The sequence below is a fragment of the Saccostrea echinata genome, unplaced genomic scaffold, assembly GCF_033153115.1.
Source record: "Saccostrea echinata isolate AGI-Se365-2 ecotype Australia unplaced genomic scaffold, CSIRO_AGI_Sech_v1 ptg000012l, whole genome shotgun sequence".
Classification (NCBI taxonomy): Eukaryota; Metazoa; Mollusca; class Bivalvia; order Ostreida; family Ostreidae; genus Saccostrea; species Saccostrea echinata.
This window is the reverse complement of record NW_026889761.1, coordinates 7,661,631-7,680,209: the sequence shown is the minus strand read 5'-3', so window position 1 is coordinate 7,680,209 and position 18,579 is coordinate 7,661,631. Positions and strand designations below refer to the sequence as shown.

Here is an 18,579-nt window from a genome sequence, read left to right as displayed (position 1 = left end):
GAAACCACATAGTGGTTTCCACGTAGATTCCCGATATGGAAACAATCAACCTGTGGTTTCCCGTAAGTTTCCCAATATGGGAAACCGTGGAAACATGCAGTAGTGGTTTCCACGTAGATTCCCGATATGGAAACAATCAACCTGTGGTTTCCCGTAAGTTTCCCAATATGGGAAACCGCGGAAACATGCAGTAGTGGTTTCCAGGTAGATTCTTGATATGGAAGCAATCAACCTGTAGTTTCCTGCATGTTTCCCAGATATGGAAAACACGTATGCTGTGGTTTACACCTATTTTCCCGATAATAGACATTTTGGAAACGTGTATCAAAAGAATAATTTAAAAAAAGCTGTTTTGTAATTCTGTGTCATAAAATTGAACATTCTGTGACAAATTAAATATTTTTTTAACATTTTAGTCTCGGTAAAACTCATAAAGACACGTGAATTGGAATTATAGTAGTAAGAGAAGAATAAATACAACTTTTAATTTTAGAAAAATCAGTGTAAACTGTTCAGATAAAATTCAATCATTGCGCTAACCTTGTAATCGCGGGCACCTGTTCTCACGTGCCACAGGTGGGGACACGTGTCGCGAAGACACCTGCGACTGTGTATTTTTTGTATATTCTATGTGATTTGAGAGGGTTTTCTACCTAAGGGGAACAATGGGCTGTGGTCAAACATGTACATACACATAGTCTCCACAAATTCAGTTTAAATTTAGGTGATAATTGCTGGCCATTGATTTGATGTAAAAAAAAAAAAAATTAAATTATCAATAACACCACAGAATATTGATAAAATAAACTAAATTAATTTTAAGATGTTCAATGAGAGAAGAAAAAAAAAGAATTGTATTTTAATTTTTCATTACTGATTAAAAAACAAAATTTCCTAGCCGTTTAAAAATTCTATATACTCTTCTATCGGTCTAGAATAAATCTAAATTCTCGTTATGTGTTAAATCGTAATTCCTTTTCAAATAAATTTGTAAGTGCATAGATAAATGAAATAAAATTTCTTAATCGGTAATTAACGAATCGTCCTTGTTTGACATCAATGTAAACGTTGAATATTGAAAACATAGAAAGAATTATTAATTATCAACTTTGTTGCCTGCTTAATTGTTTATGAGATATACAACATAAGAACTAAATTACTAATGTTTTGTGTGAAATTCGTATATAGTCCTCTACAAAGACATGTATAAGATAATACAGCAGAATAATATTCATATACAAAATTAATGAGTGTTAACTAAATAACTTATTTTTTTAATTTATATCTGTACACAGACCCTGATGTAGTAAATGTCTTCATTTTTCGCAGGAAATTACAATAATGCTGGTCTTAAATACATACATGCACGTATATTCAATTTAGTCATTTTGTGCACAGAGACCAATGCTGGCTCTAAATAAAGAAAAGTCTATAATATTTATATAACATGATTTTCTTTTCCTTAAGAACAACGTCTTCTGAAGAACTGCATGCTAAGGCAATTCATTGAAGAAGAAAAACCCAATAATTTATTAATTTGTTTTACACGTAGATGCTTAGCGAAAACTTAATATTTTTAAATCGTGTATTGTGTTAAACAGAAGGTTACCCCTTTCAAATTTAAGCCCCCTCCCCTCCTTCAAAATATGGAGAGAAAATAGTTTCTTTCGATATTTAGGTATAATATACTGATGTGGTGATTGTCAATACTACTACATGTACAAACATTTCTTTATATATGCCGTCCATTTCTTGATTTTTATACCCCTACATGTACCATTACATATTTAAAAAAAAAAACTGCACTTAAAACTGTCTACTCAAACCACAGGCCTGTATAATTTCAGTTTGGGGCACAAACTTTACCAGAAAGTTCTTAACTAGCAAACCTTACCAGAAATTACCAGAAAAAAGATATACATGTATGAAAGATACAGGGCGGTACTGGCTGAACGGCTAAAGCCACGTATATATATATATATATATATATATATATATATATATATATATATATATATATATATATATATATATATATATATATATATATATATATATACAGCCCTGCACATCAAAGAGTATTTTCCAACAAATCAGATGATCAAATATTGACTAATTGTTACCAGTCACGACTAAAACTCTGAACGCAATGGACATGATTGTAGGTTACCTGCAAAAATTTTGGGCTTATTTTAATTATGTGTTTCAGGTCAGTAGCAACAGTTTCAAAAGTGGGACCTTGTGTTTACTCTCCTTTTTTATAAATCAATTTTCAAATTTAATGTGAAAAATTCTGATACATTATAACGGTGAGAATTATCTTAACTAAAGGCAAAGGTGTTTGAAGTAAAATATAGCAAATAGAAAAAAGTCCAGCAATTTCGTCCACTGATTATTATTGATATCAGGCTAAAATCGAAACCAAAAAAGGAGGGGGTTCAATAAAGTATCTAAAGCCGAACAAGAGAAAAAAAAATCATCAGATCTTTATTATTCTTGAACCGTCCTTGCTGGTAATTAAATTATTTTGTATTGATTTTCACAAGTGTATACTAATCTAACATACCCTGATTCCTTCTACTAACAAGCAATTTTTGACACCGAACTTTTCCATCATCACTAAAAATAAAATACTGTTCTGCATACATGTCATGTAGTTCATTTGCATGCCAAATGCAGATCGAAATTTACGGCAGACTTCAAAGGACAACATTCTTGTCACAAAATAATAAACAGCTGATAAAGAGTCATTATACGTTTAATTTGAGAGGCGCAACAGGAAATAAGCTTTGTTTTCTATACTGCAAAAAATATGTTTAGGGACGTATGGCATGTCCACTATGCCCCCCCCCCCCCTCTTATTTTCTACGGTCTTCAACTAATGTTCATTTTCTGACGCTTCAAATTTTAAAACATGTATACATGTATAAAGGTTTAACATCTTTTGTTGTGACATTATACATTAATCAGAATAATGAATAATTTAATGAAAAAGTAGTGGGGGGGGGATAACCGGACATTTTCTGTTTGGATGGGCACTACCTACCAAGCCCCCCCCCCCCCCCCAGTCAATTAATTTGAGGGGTCACACCAGAAACATAAAATGTCTCTGGTTACCCTCAGAAAAACGCTTTGTTTTCTATAGTATACTAATTATCAGCAAATTTATTGAGGAGCACCCCCTTTCTATGAACAGTGAAGAACTTCACTATGGATATGAACTCATAATCACCGTTACAGGGAAATTATATTATATATAAAAATTTTTATTACCCTCTAACATAATTAACGTAAACAGGTTCCGTTTCCCATAATGCGTCGCTCTGCAGAGGCTTTAATTTCATTGGTCAATTTTCACGAGGCGCCATTTTTGGAGTTGAGCAAGACGGAGAAGAACTCAGGTGTAAGGTGCAAATGTGAAAAGTTAACGATGTTTTCGCCACCCAGTGTCTTTAAAACTATGAAAAATGCAATGATCAACATCCAAGGTTTAGTGTAAGTATATTTTCATATACTTTTTACGGTAAATAATACTAATATTGGGCAGAACAAATCTTTCCCATCGAAGACCACATTCGTTTTGACGCCATTTTGAAAAGTTTGATATCAAAGTTTTAAATATTTTAGTTTACATATTGCAAAAACGGAAAGAGAAACTTGAATTACACAATATTTAGTGTTTTACGTTCAATCATAGATATATATAGATAGTAGACTTTGTATAGTTAGGCCCTATGGCACCACATTTGTCTTTTTCCATGCTGTATAGTTTAAAATATATTTATTCATTACAAATGAAATGGATTGAACAGCAGGCATAATGCCTTTAATCGTTCTCTCCATAGGTCAAGGATTGATACATTTAACATTGAAAAACGGTATGTAAAATAGATCATTAATTGGTACATATATATAAGGTAATGCTGTATGTTGTATGTTAACGTTTCGCCTTTGTAGATTTTTTTTTAATGAAAATGAATGCTTACTATAATAGTTCTCTCTCTCTATAAATAAATGAAAAGTGTATGATTTTTTTTCGTTGTTAAATCGGATAATAATGTTTTTACCGAATATGGTTTCTTTGTTAATACGGACAAACATATATCCGGTTTGAATACATGTGTTCTCGGAATGCAACTTCTTGTACTTTTGGACTTCTGGAACTTTTTATGATGTAACGACAAGGTAAAAATGAATTATTTCTCCTTCTAAATTACGATTAAGTCACCAATATTTAAACAAAAAGTGTCCGCAATCTCAACTTATCATTATTCACGAAGGACATCATCATCGATGGAAATTTAAACAGTTAAAAGAGAGAGTTCTGACTATTGTTAGCCGCCTTTATTTGGCAGATAAAATTAGAAATTATGAAGAATCATTATAACAATTTAAATAGATTGTCTGTAACTAAAGTACATATACATCTTACAAAGTCATAGCACAACCCTTATTCATATGCATAATGATGATATGTATAGGGAAAATGTATTGGTTTTAAAGTACTGTCTATAATAATATAACAACTATGTAAGAAACAAGTGATATATTGTAAATTGAAACAGTTTACTGTTCAAAAGACAAAATTTCTCATGTGTGACCTGCTGAGAGATTTACTGAAAATGTTAAAAATAATAAACCTACAAGATGTACAAATATTGATCATTTTTGATAGTATTTCAAGTAATGCAAATGAATCATCTGAGTAACAATCATCAGTTATTGATGGTGGTCGCAACATCATAGAAGTCTAATGGTAAAAATAAGTGAATCCTCATTTGTTTGAAATTTTTGTTTGATATATGTTGTATCATAACGATAAATTTTTGTTTGTTTATTTTATTCCTCCCTGGTAGTTGTTGAAGTTTTGGCTATTATTAAAAATACTTTTGTTTGTCAATGATCAGATGTACTCAGGGTTGTCTTTAAGACCCGGGGGTCGAGGAATTTCCCCACCTATAATGATGTAATCCCCCGGTTATTTCGATATTCCTCCTAAACTTCCCAGTAAGGGAGGAATCCCAGTTCCCCTCTACTTTTTAAATGTCCCCTTCTATTTCAATTCTTAGGGACAACCCTGTATACTTCGACCCAAATTTTGTAAAATGGTAAGGTAGGTAGGTAGATTTTTTTTTGGCAGTATCTAACAAATTGATTTTTTGTCATACAAAAACACAGAATTAGAAATTTATTGATGTATCATTACACAATGGACAGCTAGACAGATTTAATATTTATTGCTTTCAATAAAACAAGTGTCTTGGAGAAATTATAAACCTCAACTTTATAATGAAACAAACTTTATTTCCCTGAAGCCAAAAAAAAAAGAAAAATATGGAGTAAAATTAAAACACTTAATAAAATGATTGGGTATGGGTGATTTTGATGGATCTTTTGGAGTACATCAAGCAAATTATTCATAGCTCACCTGAGCTAATGGCTCAAAAGAGCTTTTCTGATCAAAATTTGTCTGTCGCTGTCATTGTCGTAAACTTTTCACATTTGAATCTTCTTCTCAAGAACCACTGCCAATTTCAATCAAACTTGCTACAAAGTATCCTTGGGTAAAGGGGATTCAACTTTATTTAAATGAAGGGCCATATCTTCTTCTAAGAGGAGATAATTACAAATAAATGAAAAATTAATGGCATCATTTAAAAATCTTCTTTTCTGGAACCACTAGGCCAGGAAAAATTAAACTTATTTGGAAGCATCCTCAGGAAGTGTAGATTCAAATTTGTTTAAATCATGACCCCCGGGTGTAGGGTGGAGCCACAATGGATGATCAAGTTTTACATAGGAATACATAGGATAAAATCTTTGAAAATCTTCTTCACTAGAACCACTGTATCAGGAAAGATGAAACTTATGTTAAAACATCCTCAGCTAGTGTAAATTCAAGTTTGTTCAAATCATGACCCCCGGGGTAGGACGGGGCTACAATGAACGATCAAAGTACATAGGAAAAATCTTAGAAATTTTTCATTTCAAGAACAGCAAAGCCATGATTCGTCATATTTATATGGAAGCATCTTCAGGTAGTGTAGATGCAAGTTTGTTCAAATCATGACCCCCATGGGTAGGGTGGGGCCACAATGGGCGATCAACGTTTTACGAACAATACTGTTACATAGGAAAGATCTTTAAAATTCTTCTCAAGACCAATATCGTAAAAATTGGTCATAATAATATAAAAGCATCCTGAAGTAATGTAGATTCTATTTATTCAAATCATGACACTCCCCCCTCCCTCCCCAGGAGAATAAAGGGACCATAACAGGGGATCACAGTTACACAGTAAAACTCGTTTAGTATAAACACGGATATTGCGAATTCACAGATATAGCAAAGTTTTCTTGGATCCCCAGGTAAATAAATTTTACTAATTCCTTATATGGATATAACAAATTAAGGATATAGCAAAGTAATTTCACAGGTCTCAGTGACTTCGTTATACCTGAGTTTTACTGTAAAAAGGAAGAAAAAGGATATATTGATAAAAATTTTCTTCTTAAGGATAGCAATGGTAATATGTGTCATATTAATTCAAAAGCATCCTTAGAAAGTGTAGAATTCATAACCACCCCCCCCCCTCTCTCTCTCTGAACCACTTTTATATTTAAACTTTTAAATACTGAACTGATTTATGCTTTTTTCTACCTAAAGTGCTCAGGTGAGCAATGTGGCCCCTAGGACTCTTGTTTATTGTTGGTCTTATATGTGAAATCAGAATGCAATACAGTGTAGTAACTGTACATAATATATTCTTTCAGAGAGAAGAAAACTGACATTAAAGGAGAACCAGTAACTAAAGATGTATGATGAATCAAGATGTGATCATGTGGTAAGTGGTAATTAATTCAATCATAAATAGGCATGTATGACAATTGCATTAAAAGAAAAGAACTTGATTCCAATTTTAATTGGAATGTTGAACTACCAGCTGCAAACTACAACTGGTTAGGCATAATGAAAAAATATGTTTGTTTATGGTTACCCGACTGACCCTATATCTAATAGCCAACCCAAATTTTTTTTTCATTGTAAAAATCCATAAGTCACTCATTTGTCGGTTTAACTTTTACATGCATCTTAATCGGTCAAGCGTTTGAATCGAAAGTACTAGAAATAGTTAGTGCTACATGGAATTAAAGAAGAAATACAAGACAGTTTTTTCATTGTGTGGTAGCTGTAAGGCAGTTGGCAAGAAAGATATTGTCTATCGCCTATATGGCAAGCCCAAACAAAAAATAAAACAGCACCACACAATGGTAAAACTGTTTTGTATTTCAACCAATTCATGTGAATTTGTGTATAAAAAAATTCAATAAAATAAAAAATTCCTACCAACCGACCCTATTTCATTTCAGCATGTAACAGTAAGCAAACATATTTTTTTGTTTGGCCTTATGTAATTGTATGGCTTGGAGTCACTTCTCTATAAAATTTTCTGTCTGGATGATATCTAGCATAATATACACATGCAGTGAGGATTTTAGTTCACCCGAGCTAAAAACTCAAGTAAACTTTTCTGATCATCTTTTGTTTTGTCTTTTGTCCATCAAACTGTCTATCCATCAGTGAGCTTTTCACATTTTCAACTTCTTCTCAAGAACCACTAATTTTAACAAAGGTTGACACAAAGTAAGAATATTTTAAATTGTACAGAGGAAGCCCCCACCCCACCCCCCACCCCCCTTCACCCCAAGGGGAAATGATCAATTCTTTCAGATATTATTGATATGATCATAAGACATTTTTGAGCAACTCATTATTTTGTATTCTGTAGACTTTATTTTAAGAATAATGAATATTTGTTTAAGAGTCCTTCTGTCAAGGTTTAAAGTTCAATTAAAATTATTTTGTGATACATGTATTTGAGGATTCGAGATATCAGGAGTAAAATATTTAAAAAATACTTCCAAATTACTTCGACATATCTATGGTATTCGAGATGCCAAAGTTCAACTGTATGGCTATGCTAAAGTAGTAAATATTATAACTTACTAAAACTTTCTAACATTGAAACATGTTAAATGAAACAAGACAATAATGAAAAATAAAAATTTACTGATTTCTGGCTGGTCAGTATTTTGATGACTGTAATTTCTAAAATATTCAATGAAACACTTTGAAGCTTTAACTGTAGGTATATGTTAACTAAATATACTATAAGGTAATATTTATAAATGAGAAGTTTTGAACAAACATTACAACATGCATGTATGTAAATTGGGGGTAAAAATTTGTTACCGGTAATGGCTATTGCCTTAATTTTCAGTGACATAAAACAAGATTTAGAATGTAGGTAAATAATACTAGTATGTGTCTGTACATATGATATAGCATATACTGTGGTAGAACTTGTACTGAATGTTGATTAGCTAAATCTTGAATGGCTGATATGTTGGTCGTTTTTTATGAAATTTAAATTATATGTATGTAAACTGAGTGTACATGCAACATAAAATTATTCAGAAGGTATTAAACATGATTAAAGTATGTGTATGCAATGCAACATATGATGAATTCATATTGACTTGTAAGGATATAGCTTATCATGTGTGTGCATTGTTTTTTTAGGGTCCTGTTCTGCAGATGCCATGAGATGATCTTGTCTGTCCATCTGATATCACTTGTCCTGAGTATATTTTCTCTCCTCTTAGCCCAATCTCACTCAAATTTAACTCATAGAGTGCCTGTGGATGGAGGGTAAAAGGTGACCTTGGACCAGTTATCAAGGTCAAAGGTCAGTATCAAAACACACTATATATCTTTATTTAAAGTCCTTGTCCACAGCATAATTTTTCTCCCTTGGTATGATCTGGCTTGTGTGCCATGGGATGAAGGGTTTTTAGTGATCTTTAACAAAATTTCTAGGTCAAATGTCAATAAGAAAAAAAAAAGATTCATAATATCCTTGTCCAGAGCACATTTCTCTCCAATTCACTCAACTAAAAGCAGTGTATGAAATGGTCATACATGTATGAGATGGTCATATTCTGCTTTAATATTAATCTGGCTTAAAACCTTACTATGTAATGTTCATTATTCGGAGTTCATGGTCATTAAATTTAAAGACTGAAACTGATTATAATCACTGATATTGGTACATTAAAGGACATTGAGTGATCTTGTAAGATTTCTAAATAATATTCAAGCATACAATTCTTACATCAAGTAATAATTTTATATGAAAATATATTGCAGATCGCAGATGATGTGAAGAAAATACAAAGGAAGCTGATGTTGAAAGAAGTATAGAGTATTTAATGAAGTTTATGAATGGACTTAGATGTGAAAGACTACTTCATTGTTTACCAAGATATATAATTTGATTTATTTTGTTATCATTTTCAAATAATGTTTTTGCACATCAAATGAATTATTAAACACATGATTTGATAATGCTTTTTCCTTTTTATACATTTTCTTGATAGATTTTGAAAAGAAAACACAGTCTACCAAGGAAATTAATAATATATATTTTGATTTAAACCTGCTGTTCTCTTTTCACATTCTAGACAAGAAAGATTTACCATGGTAAATACAGGGATCCTTGAGCTTCCAGTTGCTAGTCGATCATTTTTCGAAATTGAAATGCTCAACCTACCCTGTAGTTTCCATGGTATGGAAACTATTACACCACAATTACACATTGCTTCCCGTCTCAGAAAAATAAGGGAATCTTGAAGTTTCCCTGTCATTTCCTTTTATGAGACACCAGATAATTCCACCAAGTTTCCATCACACGGAAACCGCTACGCTCCGATTCCATGTAGTTTCCTGAGTCATGGAAACTTGAGGAATCACGAGGTTTCCTCTAGATTCCGTTCATGGGAAATCTGAGGATTCCATCGAGTTTCCATTCCATGGAAACCACTACGCTCCGATTCCACATAGTTTCCTAATTATGGAAACCAGTGGAATCTTCAGGTTTCCCATTACGGGAAACCACATGGAGGCTCAGGAAACTTCAGGTTTCCTGAGGTTTCCGTGGTTCGGGATACCTAATGGAATCGGAGCGTAGTAGTTTCCGTGGTACGGAAACTTGATGGAATAACCTGGCATCCGCTGCGGAAACCACTAGGAAACATGATGTAAACATGAGGTTTCCATGTGGTTTCCATATAGTTTCCCATGACGGGAAACTGCTTTTTTCACCCAGTGGATGTGTACCATACTTGTCTGAAATCACGAGAAATCGATCGTCCATCTTAAGTTTTTGAAAACTAGAGAGCTACAGATCTGCAGCTCTTCAAATAACAAGGAAATAAAATCTCCTGAAGATTTGATGAGTTTCAATTTTGTCAAAGCATATTTTTAATGGCATATTAGACATAGAAACAATTCGCCGAATGTCAGCTCTATAAAATGAAACGATCAAAATACTCATGGAGTGAAAAAGATGAAGATAAGAACAGTGATAGATCTAAAAAAAAAAAAAAAAAAAAAAAAAAAAAAAAAAAAAGAAGAAGAGTGCTAAAATAGGCTTTCGCTGCTGCCCAATCCTTTAAAATTATGTAAAACCTAAATTAAAACAAAACTCAAATCTCTCAATAGGGCATTAAAAAAAACCGGACCGCTGGAAAACGAGACCTAATTTGAAAGAAACGGATGCCCTGCTCCATACGTGTCTTTAATAATTATTGGATAAAATTAACATACAAAATGAACCTTAAACACATAAAAATCACAAACTCTGATAGTCTAGACGTTATATTATTTAATAGGATAACTTGATTTTTTCTGCACCCGGGTATTATATACTACAGTAGATTCTTATTGTTTTCTCTAATCCTTGGACTATTGCCCGTCCACACCCCAACCCCTCAAGGGATCCTTTGTGTAATCGCTATTCTTTTGTATTCTGGTTTGAGTTTCAGAATAAAAGGCTGTACGTAGATAAAATGAAACCTGAAGAAACGCAATTGAAAATTATTATGATAAAAAATAAACAAATTAATATTCGGATAAGTGAGAATGCACTTAAAGATTTGATAATTCTTCTTGCAGTTAGCAGCCATACTGTCTTCTTTGTTTAATTTCATTTACCCGGTAAAACTAAGATAACACGGGGTGTAGGTTAACTTATCAAGGTAGAAATACTCTTCGTGTTTTTGTTACTAGACTGTTGTGCTTAACGTTTTTGTATCATACCCATGGCTAAAATACAGTTAGTTTACTTCCAGGTCTGGGGTAAGTATTATAAACTTTTTATTATGTATCTGAATTTATTATCTCGATTTTTTTTCTTTAAGGTGTTTAGTAATGGAAACACGAGCATTGTTGACATTAGGTCTATAAGCCGATGTGAGATGAAAAGTCAAACCTGGTGCTTGATATCGCATTTCTACACTTGTACAAAGTTCTATATTGGATGTACAAAATCTTTCAAAAATCTATGTAGGGATTAATGTTACCTTTGAAAGTAAGCAGTGACTGAAAAATCCCCCCCCCCCAAAAAAAAAAAATAATAATAATAATAAAAAGTAACTGTACGTTGTGCATAATTAAGGGGTCTTTATCAATTTAAAACATTATAGAAGGAAGGCCAATTATCCAAGGACCATTACATAATACATGAAATGCATCGTTGCATGTGAAAGAAGTCTGCGTTGAATAAGATGTTTTTATCAATATTTTTAAGAAATAGATTAAAAGAATCTGTAAAACCTAAACAGATAAGGGGATTATTATTTTTCAAATCTGTAATGGAAATAGTCAAATGGTGTATGTCAACTCTTGTGCTGTGTTCATTCAATTGCTTTTGCAGGCCGTGGAGAGTCAATAAGGACTCTCATGGTTGACAATAATGTAGAATACGAGGAAATTGATGTAGGACCATTTGACGACTGGGTGAAAGAATGGAAACCAAAAATGGTAAGTGTACTTCTACGGTCAAAACACGGTTACAGTGGCGAACACGCTAATAAAAAATTCATGCTTACAGGGAAATGACTGTTCTATTACCTGCTGTAAATATATAATATTATGAACTTAACGATATAACGAATTACTTTTATAACTAATCAAATTTTTTCGTCCCTGGCTCTTCACTTTAAACGCTTTCTACTGTATAAAGAATTTAATTTGTCCTTGACCTTACAATGAATGCTTTGAAATTATTAGTTTATTGTAGATGAAACAGTTAACTTTACATTCGTAACAAGATTCATGTGTCATCTTTGAACAGATGCATTTTTATGTTTTCTGGACCAATGTAAGTCAAACTCAGACGAAAGCATGAACATCATGCACGTATCATGTGTTAAGCTCTGCTTGTGTATAAAAGTAAAGGTAACTACTACATAATATAATAGTTAACAAACTGAAAAAAATGAGGATAGGGAGTAATTGTATATTATAAAATTTCAGGAGGTAAGCTAGTATTAAGTAAATAAACAGAAGTATAAAATATATCGTAAATATCAAAAGATTGATCATTTCAAGAATGCAAGCGTTAAAAGTTTATATTTGTAGTGCTTTATGTAATTTGTCACATCAATTTTGTAGGGTAGAAAATGCTTAGAGAAACTATTGTAAAATTAATTTCAGTCAATGAAATGAGGATAAAAGGATATAATACTTAGTCTAGTAAATGTGTATATGTACCGATACAAAATTATAGAAAATTCAAATCTAAGATAGGTTTAACAATATGAAATCAAACAGTTGCAGAAAAGATTATTTAAGCATTTACATTGTGATGAACAACTTAAATTGACTGACAGTTCAGCATAATTCATCTTCAAGGCGTTTGGTCAGTGTCCTTATTTAAAAGATGGAGACGTAGAGATTGTACAGTCTAATGCAATTCTGAGATATCTGGCTAGAAAACTAGGTAAGACGTAACTATTCTTGTCTAATGTCATGTAATAATACGTCATATGAAGAGATAAATGAAATGTAAAACAGCACAAAGCAATGATTTTAAGACGTTATATTCTATAGAAGATTTCACACCATCTTAATAGAGTTGCTCAAATGTGTTCGACCTTTAAAAGGTCATTATTTTATTTATTCCTTATTCATTAGGTTCATGTCTATATTTTGCAAGATGGGTGTGAAACTGGAGGTTTTGTTATTGACAAGTAGTCTAGAAATAATTAAAACGTCTTGTAAATTTTTAGCAGTTATATTTATTTACGTAATATTTATTAAGCTACTTTCCCTTTTAAGGGAAATTTGCATTTCATGAATCAATGTAATGCTATTACTGTATAATTATAATTGTCATGCAAAATACAAGGAAAAAAATATATAAAATTCGAAGTGATTCATGATACTTATATTTTGCTTTTATGATACTCTTAAGATTTGTATGGTTCAAATAATAAAGAAGCAACAAGAGCGGACATGATCAATGATGGGGTGGAAGATCTTAGAACAGAATATACAAGGATGATTTATCAGAACTATGCAAGTATTTTTAGTTTTTGAGATATCAAAGTTAAGCAATAAGTGGCGGATCCATTACTTTTTAAATGGGGAGCAGGGTGACAGTAGGGGTCTGGGTCCTCCTTAAGGCCCCTTGTGTGTCCAAGACAAAGTCCTTGTGACAAAGTAAACCTTGAGAGTCCCAGGGGACAAAAATCCCGGAGATCCCAGATTTTAAGTATTCTTTAGGTACTTTTGTAAAGTTTTGCATAATCTACCCAAAAAATATTTTATTCATTTAAGGAATGTTTTTAAGTTTTGTGTGAGATATTGGTGTGTAAATCACACAGACTTGTCACGTAGGCATATTTCATGAAGCGCGCTAGCGCTTCATGAAAAATATGCCTACGTGCAAGTCTAAATCCGCTAAATCCGCCAGTGGCACTGTCACCTTTATCTGGTGCTATATATGAGAAATATCAAACTTCTAAAGTTTGTTGATTGCAAGAAATTTCAAGTAACACTAAATGATGTCTTGCCAGAAATGTCTCACAATTTCTCATCTTTGGCTTTCCTACTTAATTTGGCTTTAATTTCAAATTGTCATAATTACTTGGAAAGAGGAGAGGGTCTTTGTAGAAAAATCTTATAGTATATAACTTGCATGGAAATTCGACCATGATGAAGTGGAAAAATCCCCTACTTTCAGTTTTATATTGACCGAAAGAGTAAATTTGTAGAAGACAATTAAATGCGTACAAGTAAGTCTTAATGTGGCATGGACACACATGCATTACCGTTTTTTTACAATTTAAAATTTCTATTCATATTTAGAAAACTTATTTTAATGATTTTAACTGAAATGATAATGACAAAGTCATTCTTCATGGTCGGACTTCAAAAACATGGACACGAGCTCCGTTATTGTTTATATTAAAGTTGCATAATGAGTCAAAACCATGTGTTTCTTTTAAGAAAATTGTATGACAAAACAAAAGGTTTCTGTGAAATATGAATATAACGAAGTTTTGACAACTCAACTGCACTGTAAAGCAAGAAAAATAAATGCCGGAAAAACAAATGTTGTATCTATCGCTTTGTTTTTATCGTCAGTGTCAACAATGTCAAGGTCACGCGTCCTTTATTTTTAGCGTGAAACTTGTAAACGATTATGATAATCTTTTTTGAAGAATGTATCAAAATTCTCAGTCATCCGACATTTATATCTATGGAATTGAAACCATGGTAAATTTTTCAACTTTTCAGCGCATGCGTACAATAAAGAGGAAGAAGTGAAGCAATATTTTTGTGATGGGTTATACAAAGATTTTTTTTACTTTTATTTTTCTCCATTAAATTAGATTTTTTAGGTTCTGAAACCTGTAATTTTCTGAAACCTAATATCTTCAAGAACTGAACAAAATTTGCGTGTGTCATGCAAAAATTCTACTGTTGTCAATTTTCCCGTTTGTCCGTCACAGTGTCACTTTAATATTTTCCCGGGATTTTTCGGTTTGCTTACTCATCATACAATACTGAACACGAACTGAAAACATTAGTGTTGTTTTTTCTTTCTTTCATTTCTTTAGTGATTTTCTTGAGTATAGTTAAACCTTTTATTAAAACACCATAGATTTTCCCTTTTAGTACTTAGAATAAATTCTCAAGAATGACAATTAAACACACTGGAAGCTCGTAATTTTGATAATTTTCAGATAAAAGAAGATTCGAAATATATAGGTATGAATTACTAGTACTCTTACAACGTGTCAGGGTAGTATACTTATATATGTTAAAAAAATATTAACTTCAAACTCATGTTCATGCAAACTTTGATATTACAGAATCTTTAATACATAAAAAAATGAAATAAACGATTTTTGCATCATATTTTATTGCATATACTTTTGGGAATATATCAAAATTTCAAATAGTTCTTTGGATAATTAATATGATTCGGACTAATGGATTCATATTTATACATCTGAGTCATTACTAGTCCCACTGAGTTTGATTATAGTACAAGAACACCAAATTTTTTATTGAATTTTCTATGTTGTAATGATTATGATTAATTATAATCACTGTACGACTTATCTACTATAGGAGAAAGGAAAGGATCCATTTATAGAAGATCTTCCAGGAAAACTGCAGCATTTTGAGGTTTGTTCAAATATAAGCTTATGTTTTAGAATACCATAGGGCTGATTCTATTTAGGCTGAATTTTTTTTTCAATCTGCCTGTTAATCAATTTCTTATTCTTCTTTCGTAGAACTTGATGAAAAGTGGAGATTATGTACTGGGAAGCAAGGTTTGTCATTAAAAATATGCTTTGAACATTCAAATAAGATAAATTCCATTGGTTTTTCTATTTAAAAAATAATTCTTTACATGTGTGTGCGTGTGTGTGTGGAGAGAAAGAGAGATTTCTAACAGTAATCAATCCTAGAAGTGTACTGAAGCATCCCCTGTCGACCGGTATATCAAAAATCAACAAATATAATTCCATTGCTGTAATAAATTATGCGGCCATCACATATTTCGCTTGATTTCTTTTCAGATTTGTTTCACTGACTACAATTTGTTTGACCTTTTGAATTGCCTGGTGACCTTATCTTCCCCCTGTCTTGATAAATTTCCCAACCTAAAGGCCTACCGTGATCGTATGATGAATAGACCAGGGATCCAGAGGAGAAGGGCAACTGAGCACTTCAAAGGACTAAAAATTAATTTCAATGGAAAACAGTGAGAAAATCTGAAAATAAAGGTACACGATACATTGATTTATGTATTTGAAACTCAGTTTTAAGCTGATGGAAAAAAAAATATTTGTAGACTGTTTATAAAAAGATACATGTTAACTGAATGTAAGGAAAAAAAATTATCTTTATAGTCATGTAATTAGTCAATCTGTTTGTTTCCATTCTATTTTGTCTACTTTACAGTGTATCAGGCGCGGATCCAGGATTTTTTTCCACGGGGGGGGGGGGGGGGGGGGTCATCCCAGTCAAAAAAAATTCTTACCCAAAACCCAAAAAATTTCTTGATAAGCAAAAAAAAAAAAAGAAAAAGAAAAAAGAAAAAAAAACGTGAAAATTACCTATTTCGTGGTGGTGATAGTGGGGTTCACGTTTTCTGGGGGGGGGGGGGGGGGGAGGGATCCAAAGTAATTTTTTATTTGCTTCAGTATATACTTTTTCTAACTCTGCAAATTCCAGGGTCCTGAACCCCCTCCCCCCTCTAGATCCGCGCATGTTGTATTCATTACAAGTATACTTGACCAAATTTTCAATTTTGTAACGTATGATAAGTCATTTTTTACATGCCAGTACAAGTGGTTTAAGGACAACAATACTTATCTAAATCACCTTTATCTTATTGTTATATCTTTTTTTATGCTTCATGGAAATATTTTCTTTCCATTTAAAATGTTGTTCCTCTCTTATCACCCCCATCCTACCCCTCGTGCCAATTATTTGAAAAATTGATATATGAAGATAACAAACAGTGATCAATCTCAAAAGTACATTGGGAAAAAAAATCGGAGCAGAGCAAACACGGGCCTCTAAAAACATCAGAGCTTGGTTGGATCAGGTGACATGGGGAAGAAAGCACACCTTGCCTACGGTCTCATCAGTCGTGTTTTTCTTGTCATGATCGGTGAAACGGAAAAATCCATAGATAATTCAGACTGAAAATAACAAACTGTATAAAAGTCAGTCAACTTTCCGCGTAATTTCAGATTGTATTTGCAAACAACGTCATTGTTTCGACGATAAATTTTGCAAAATGATGACTTTAAACGAGATTCTTGATATCTGTGTATCATCAACTTATTTGTCAATAGCTTGTCCTGATTTGGAATTTGTTCGAATCAGCTGGGAGACACCTAGCTCCATATGCAGGTGATAACGTCCATTGCTACATAAATAAGGGAAGACGACGATAGAAAAGTTAAAGTCATCACGTTTATCATAAAGTTTTCTTGTTAGGTAGCCATTGATGTCTTCTTCTAGTAAAATATCCTAACATGAAGAAAAAATTGTCAAACTTGTGGTGTCTTGTATTTTGAGTTCAAAAGAATGTAGGAATGAAAATGAATATTGTTAATTAAATTGTCGTCGATATATCTCAATGTCGAATTGAATCGAATTAAATACCACAGCAGGAGATTTTTTCTTTTCATGTAGAAGTTTTTGAATAATTTTTTCTTCATTTGAATGCAAAATACTAATAACGTAGCGACAGGGGGAAGATCCGAGAATTTGGTTTTCTGAGCCAGAATGACTACGATTTTAGGAAAAAGGTAGCATTTTTGTGGGTTTTAGTGCATTTGCCACCGTGTAAAATGAAAAAGAAATCGTGTTACAATAATTTTCGTTGATAATGCTAATTGTAATTCAATAGATTGATCGGGGGCGTATTTATGCAACCTATACCTGGCTGAGACTTTGAATTATACAAAAATTTAATCGACAAGTGTATATCTACCTGTCATACATTTTTGAAGTATTTTCACATATAGCTTTATAAATAAAGTCTAGAAGGATTTCCTTGTTTATTATTTAGTTTTCGGAGAATTAAGACTTGACCTTTTTTAATTCCCAAAAATATAAACATACATATCAGTATTGAATGGTATTTTGGATTGTTATATTTTGGTTTTTCGTTGATTGTTGAAAAATATATGTTTAACAGTTGGTAAAATAAGATTAACTGGTGCAAAGCTCGTGGCGAAGAAACGATTAGGTCTTCCGCGGACGACGGACATCGAAAGTAATGTATTGAGAGTTTTTATCCTTATAACAGTAAAATTTAAGCCGGACCTTTCCGGCCGTTAGATTATCACTTTTTGTTTGATGTCAAAGTCACAAACGCCAGAAAAAGCCTTAAAACTAAATTACATATCATTTCATAATATTTCTAATGATTTTAGGGAAAAAATTCGACTACTTAAGGTTTACACTGGAAGTACGTATACTACCGATGGATTCATTTTGTTGTCGATTATCCATATAAACATTTTAGTTCTATATGCCTTTATTCAAAACTGTTCAATTTAAAAAAAATCACTAAATTAAATATCACTTCCGGTGTCCACCGGAAGTGATGGATGCAAAACCAAAATCGTTATGCATAACTCAAAGACATGTTCAGTCTTCCCTGAGAATATCATGATTCTGTCTTCAGTTGTTTTA

At 32.4% G+C, this 18,579-nt stretch overlaps 1 protein-coding gene and 1 long non-coding RNA gene across 2 annotated transcripts; both read left to right on the top strand.

Moving 5' to 3' along the window:
* Window positions 1–6,805: 6,805 nt before the first annotated feature.
* LOC133185888 (uncharacterized) lies at window positions 6,806–9,317 on the top strand. Its single transcript, XR_009720966.1, has 3 exons — window positions 6,806–6,844; window positions 8,584–8,749; window positions 9,211–9,317. It is a non-coding gene; the product is annotated as an uncharacterized LOC133185888 (long non-coding RNA).
* A 1,845-nt stretch (window positions 9,318–11,162) lies between these two features.
* LOC133185751 (glutathione S-transferase P 1-like) lies at window positions 11,163–16,145 on the top strand. The gene is made up of 7 exons (XM_061321051.1): window positions 11,163–11,192; window positions 11,725–11,883; window positions 12,757–12,844; window positions 13,319–13,422; window positions 15,487–15,543; window positions 15,654–15,692; window positions 15,942–16,145. Exons 1-7 carry the CDS (start codon window positions 11,163–11,165, stop codon window positions 16,128–16,130), a joined length of 666 nt encoding a protein of 221 aa, XP_061177035.1. The 3' UTR covers window positions 16,131–16,145.
* Window positions 16,146–18,579: the final 2,434 nt, after the last annotated feature.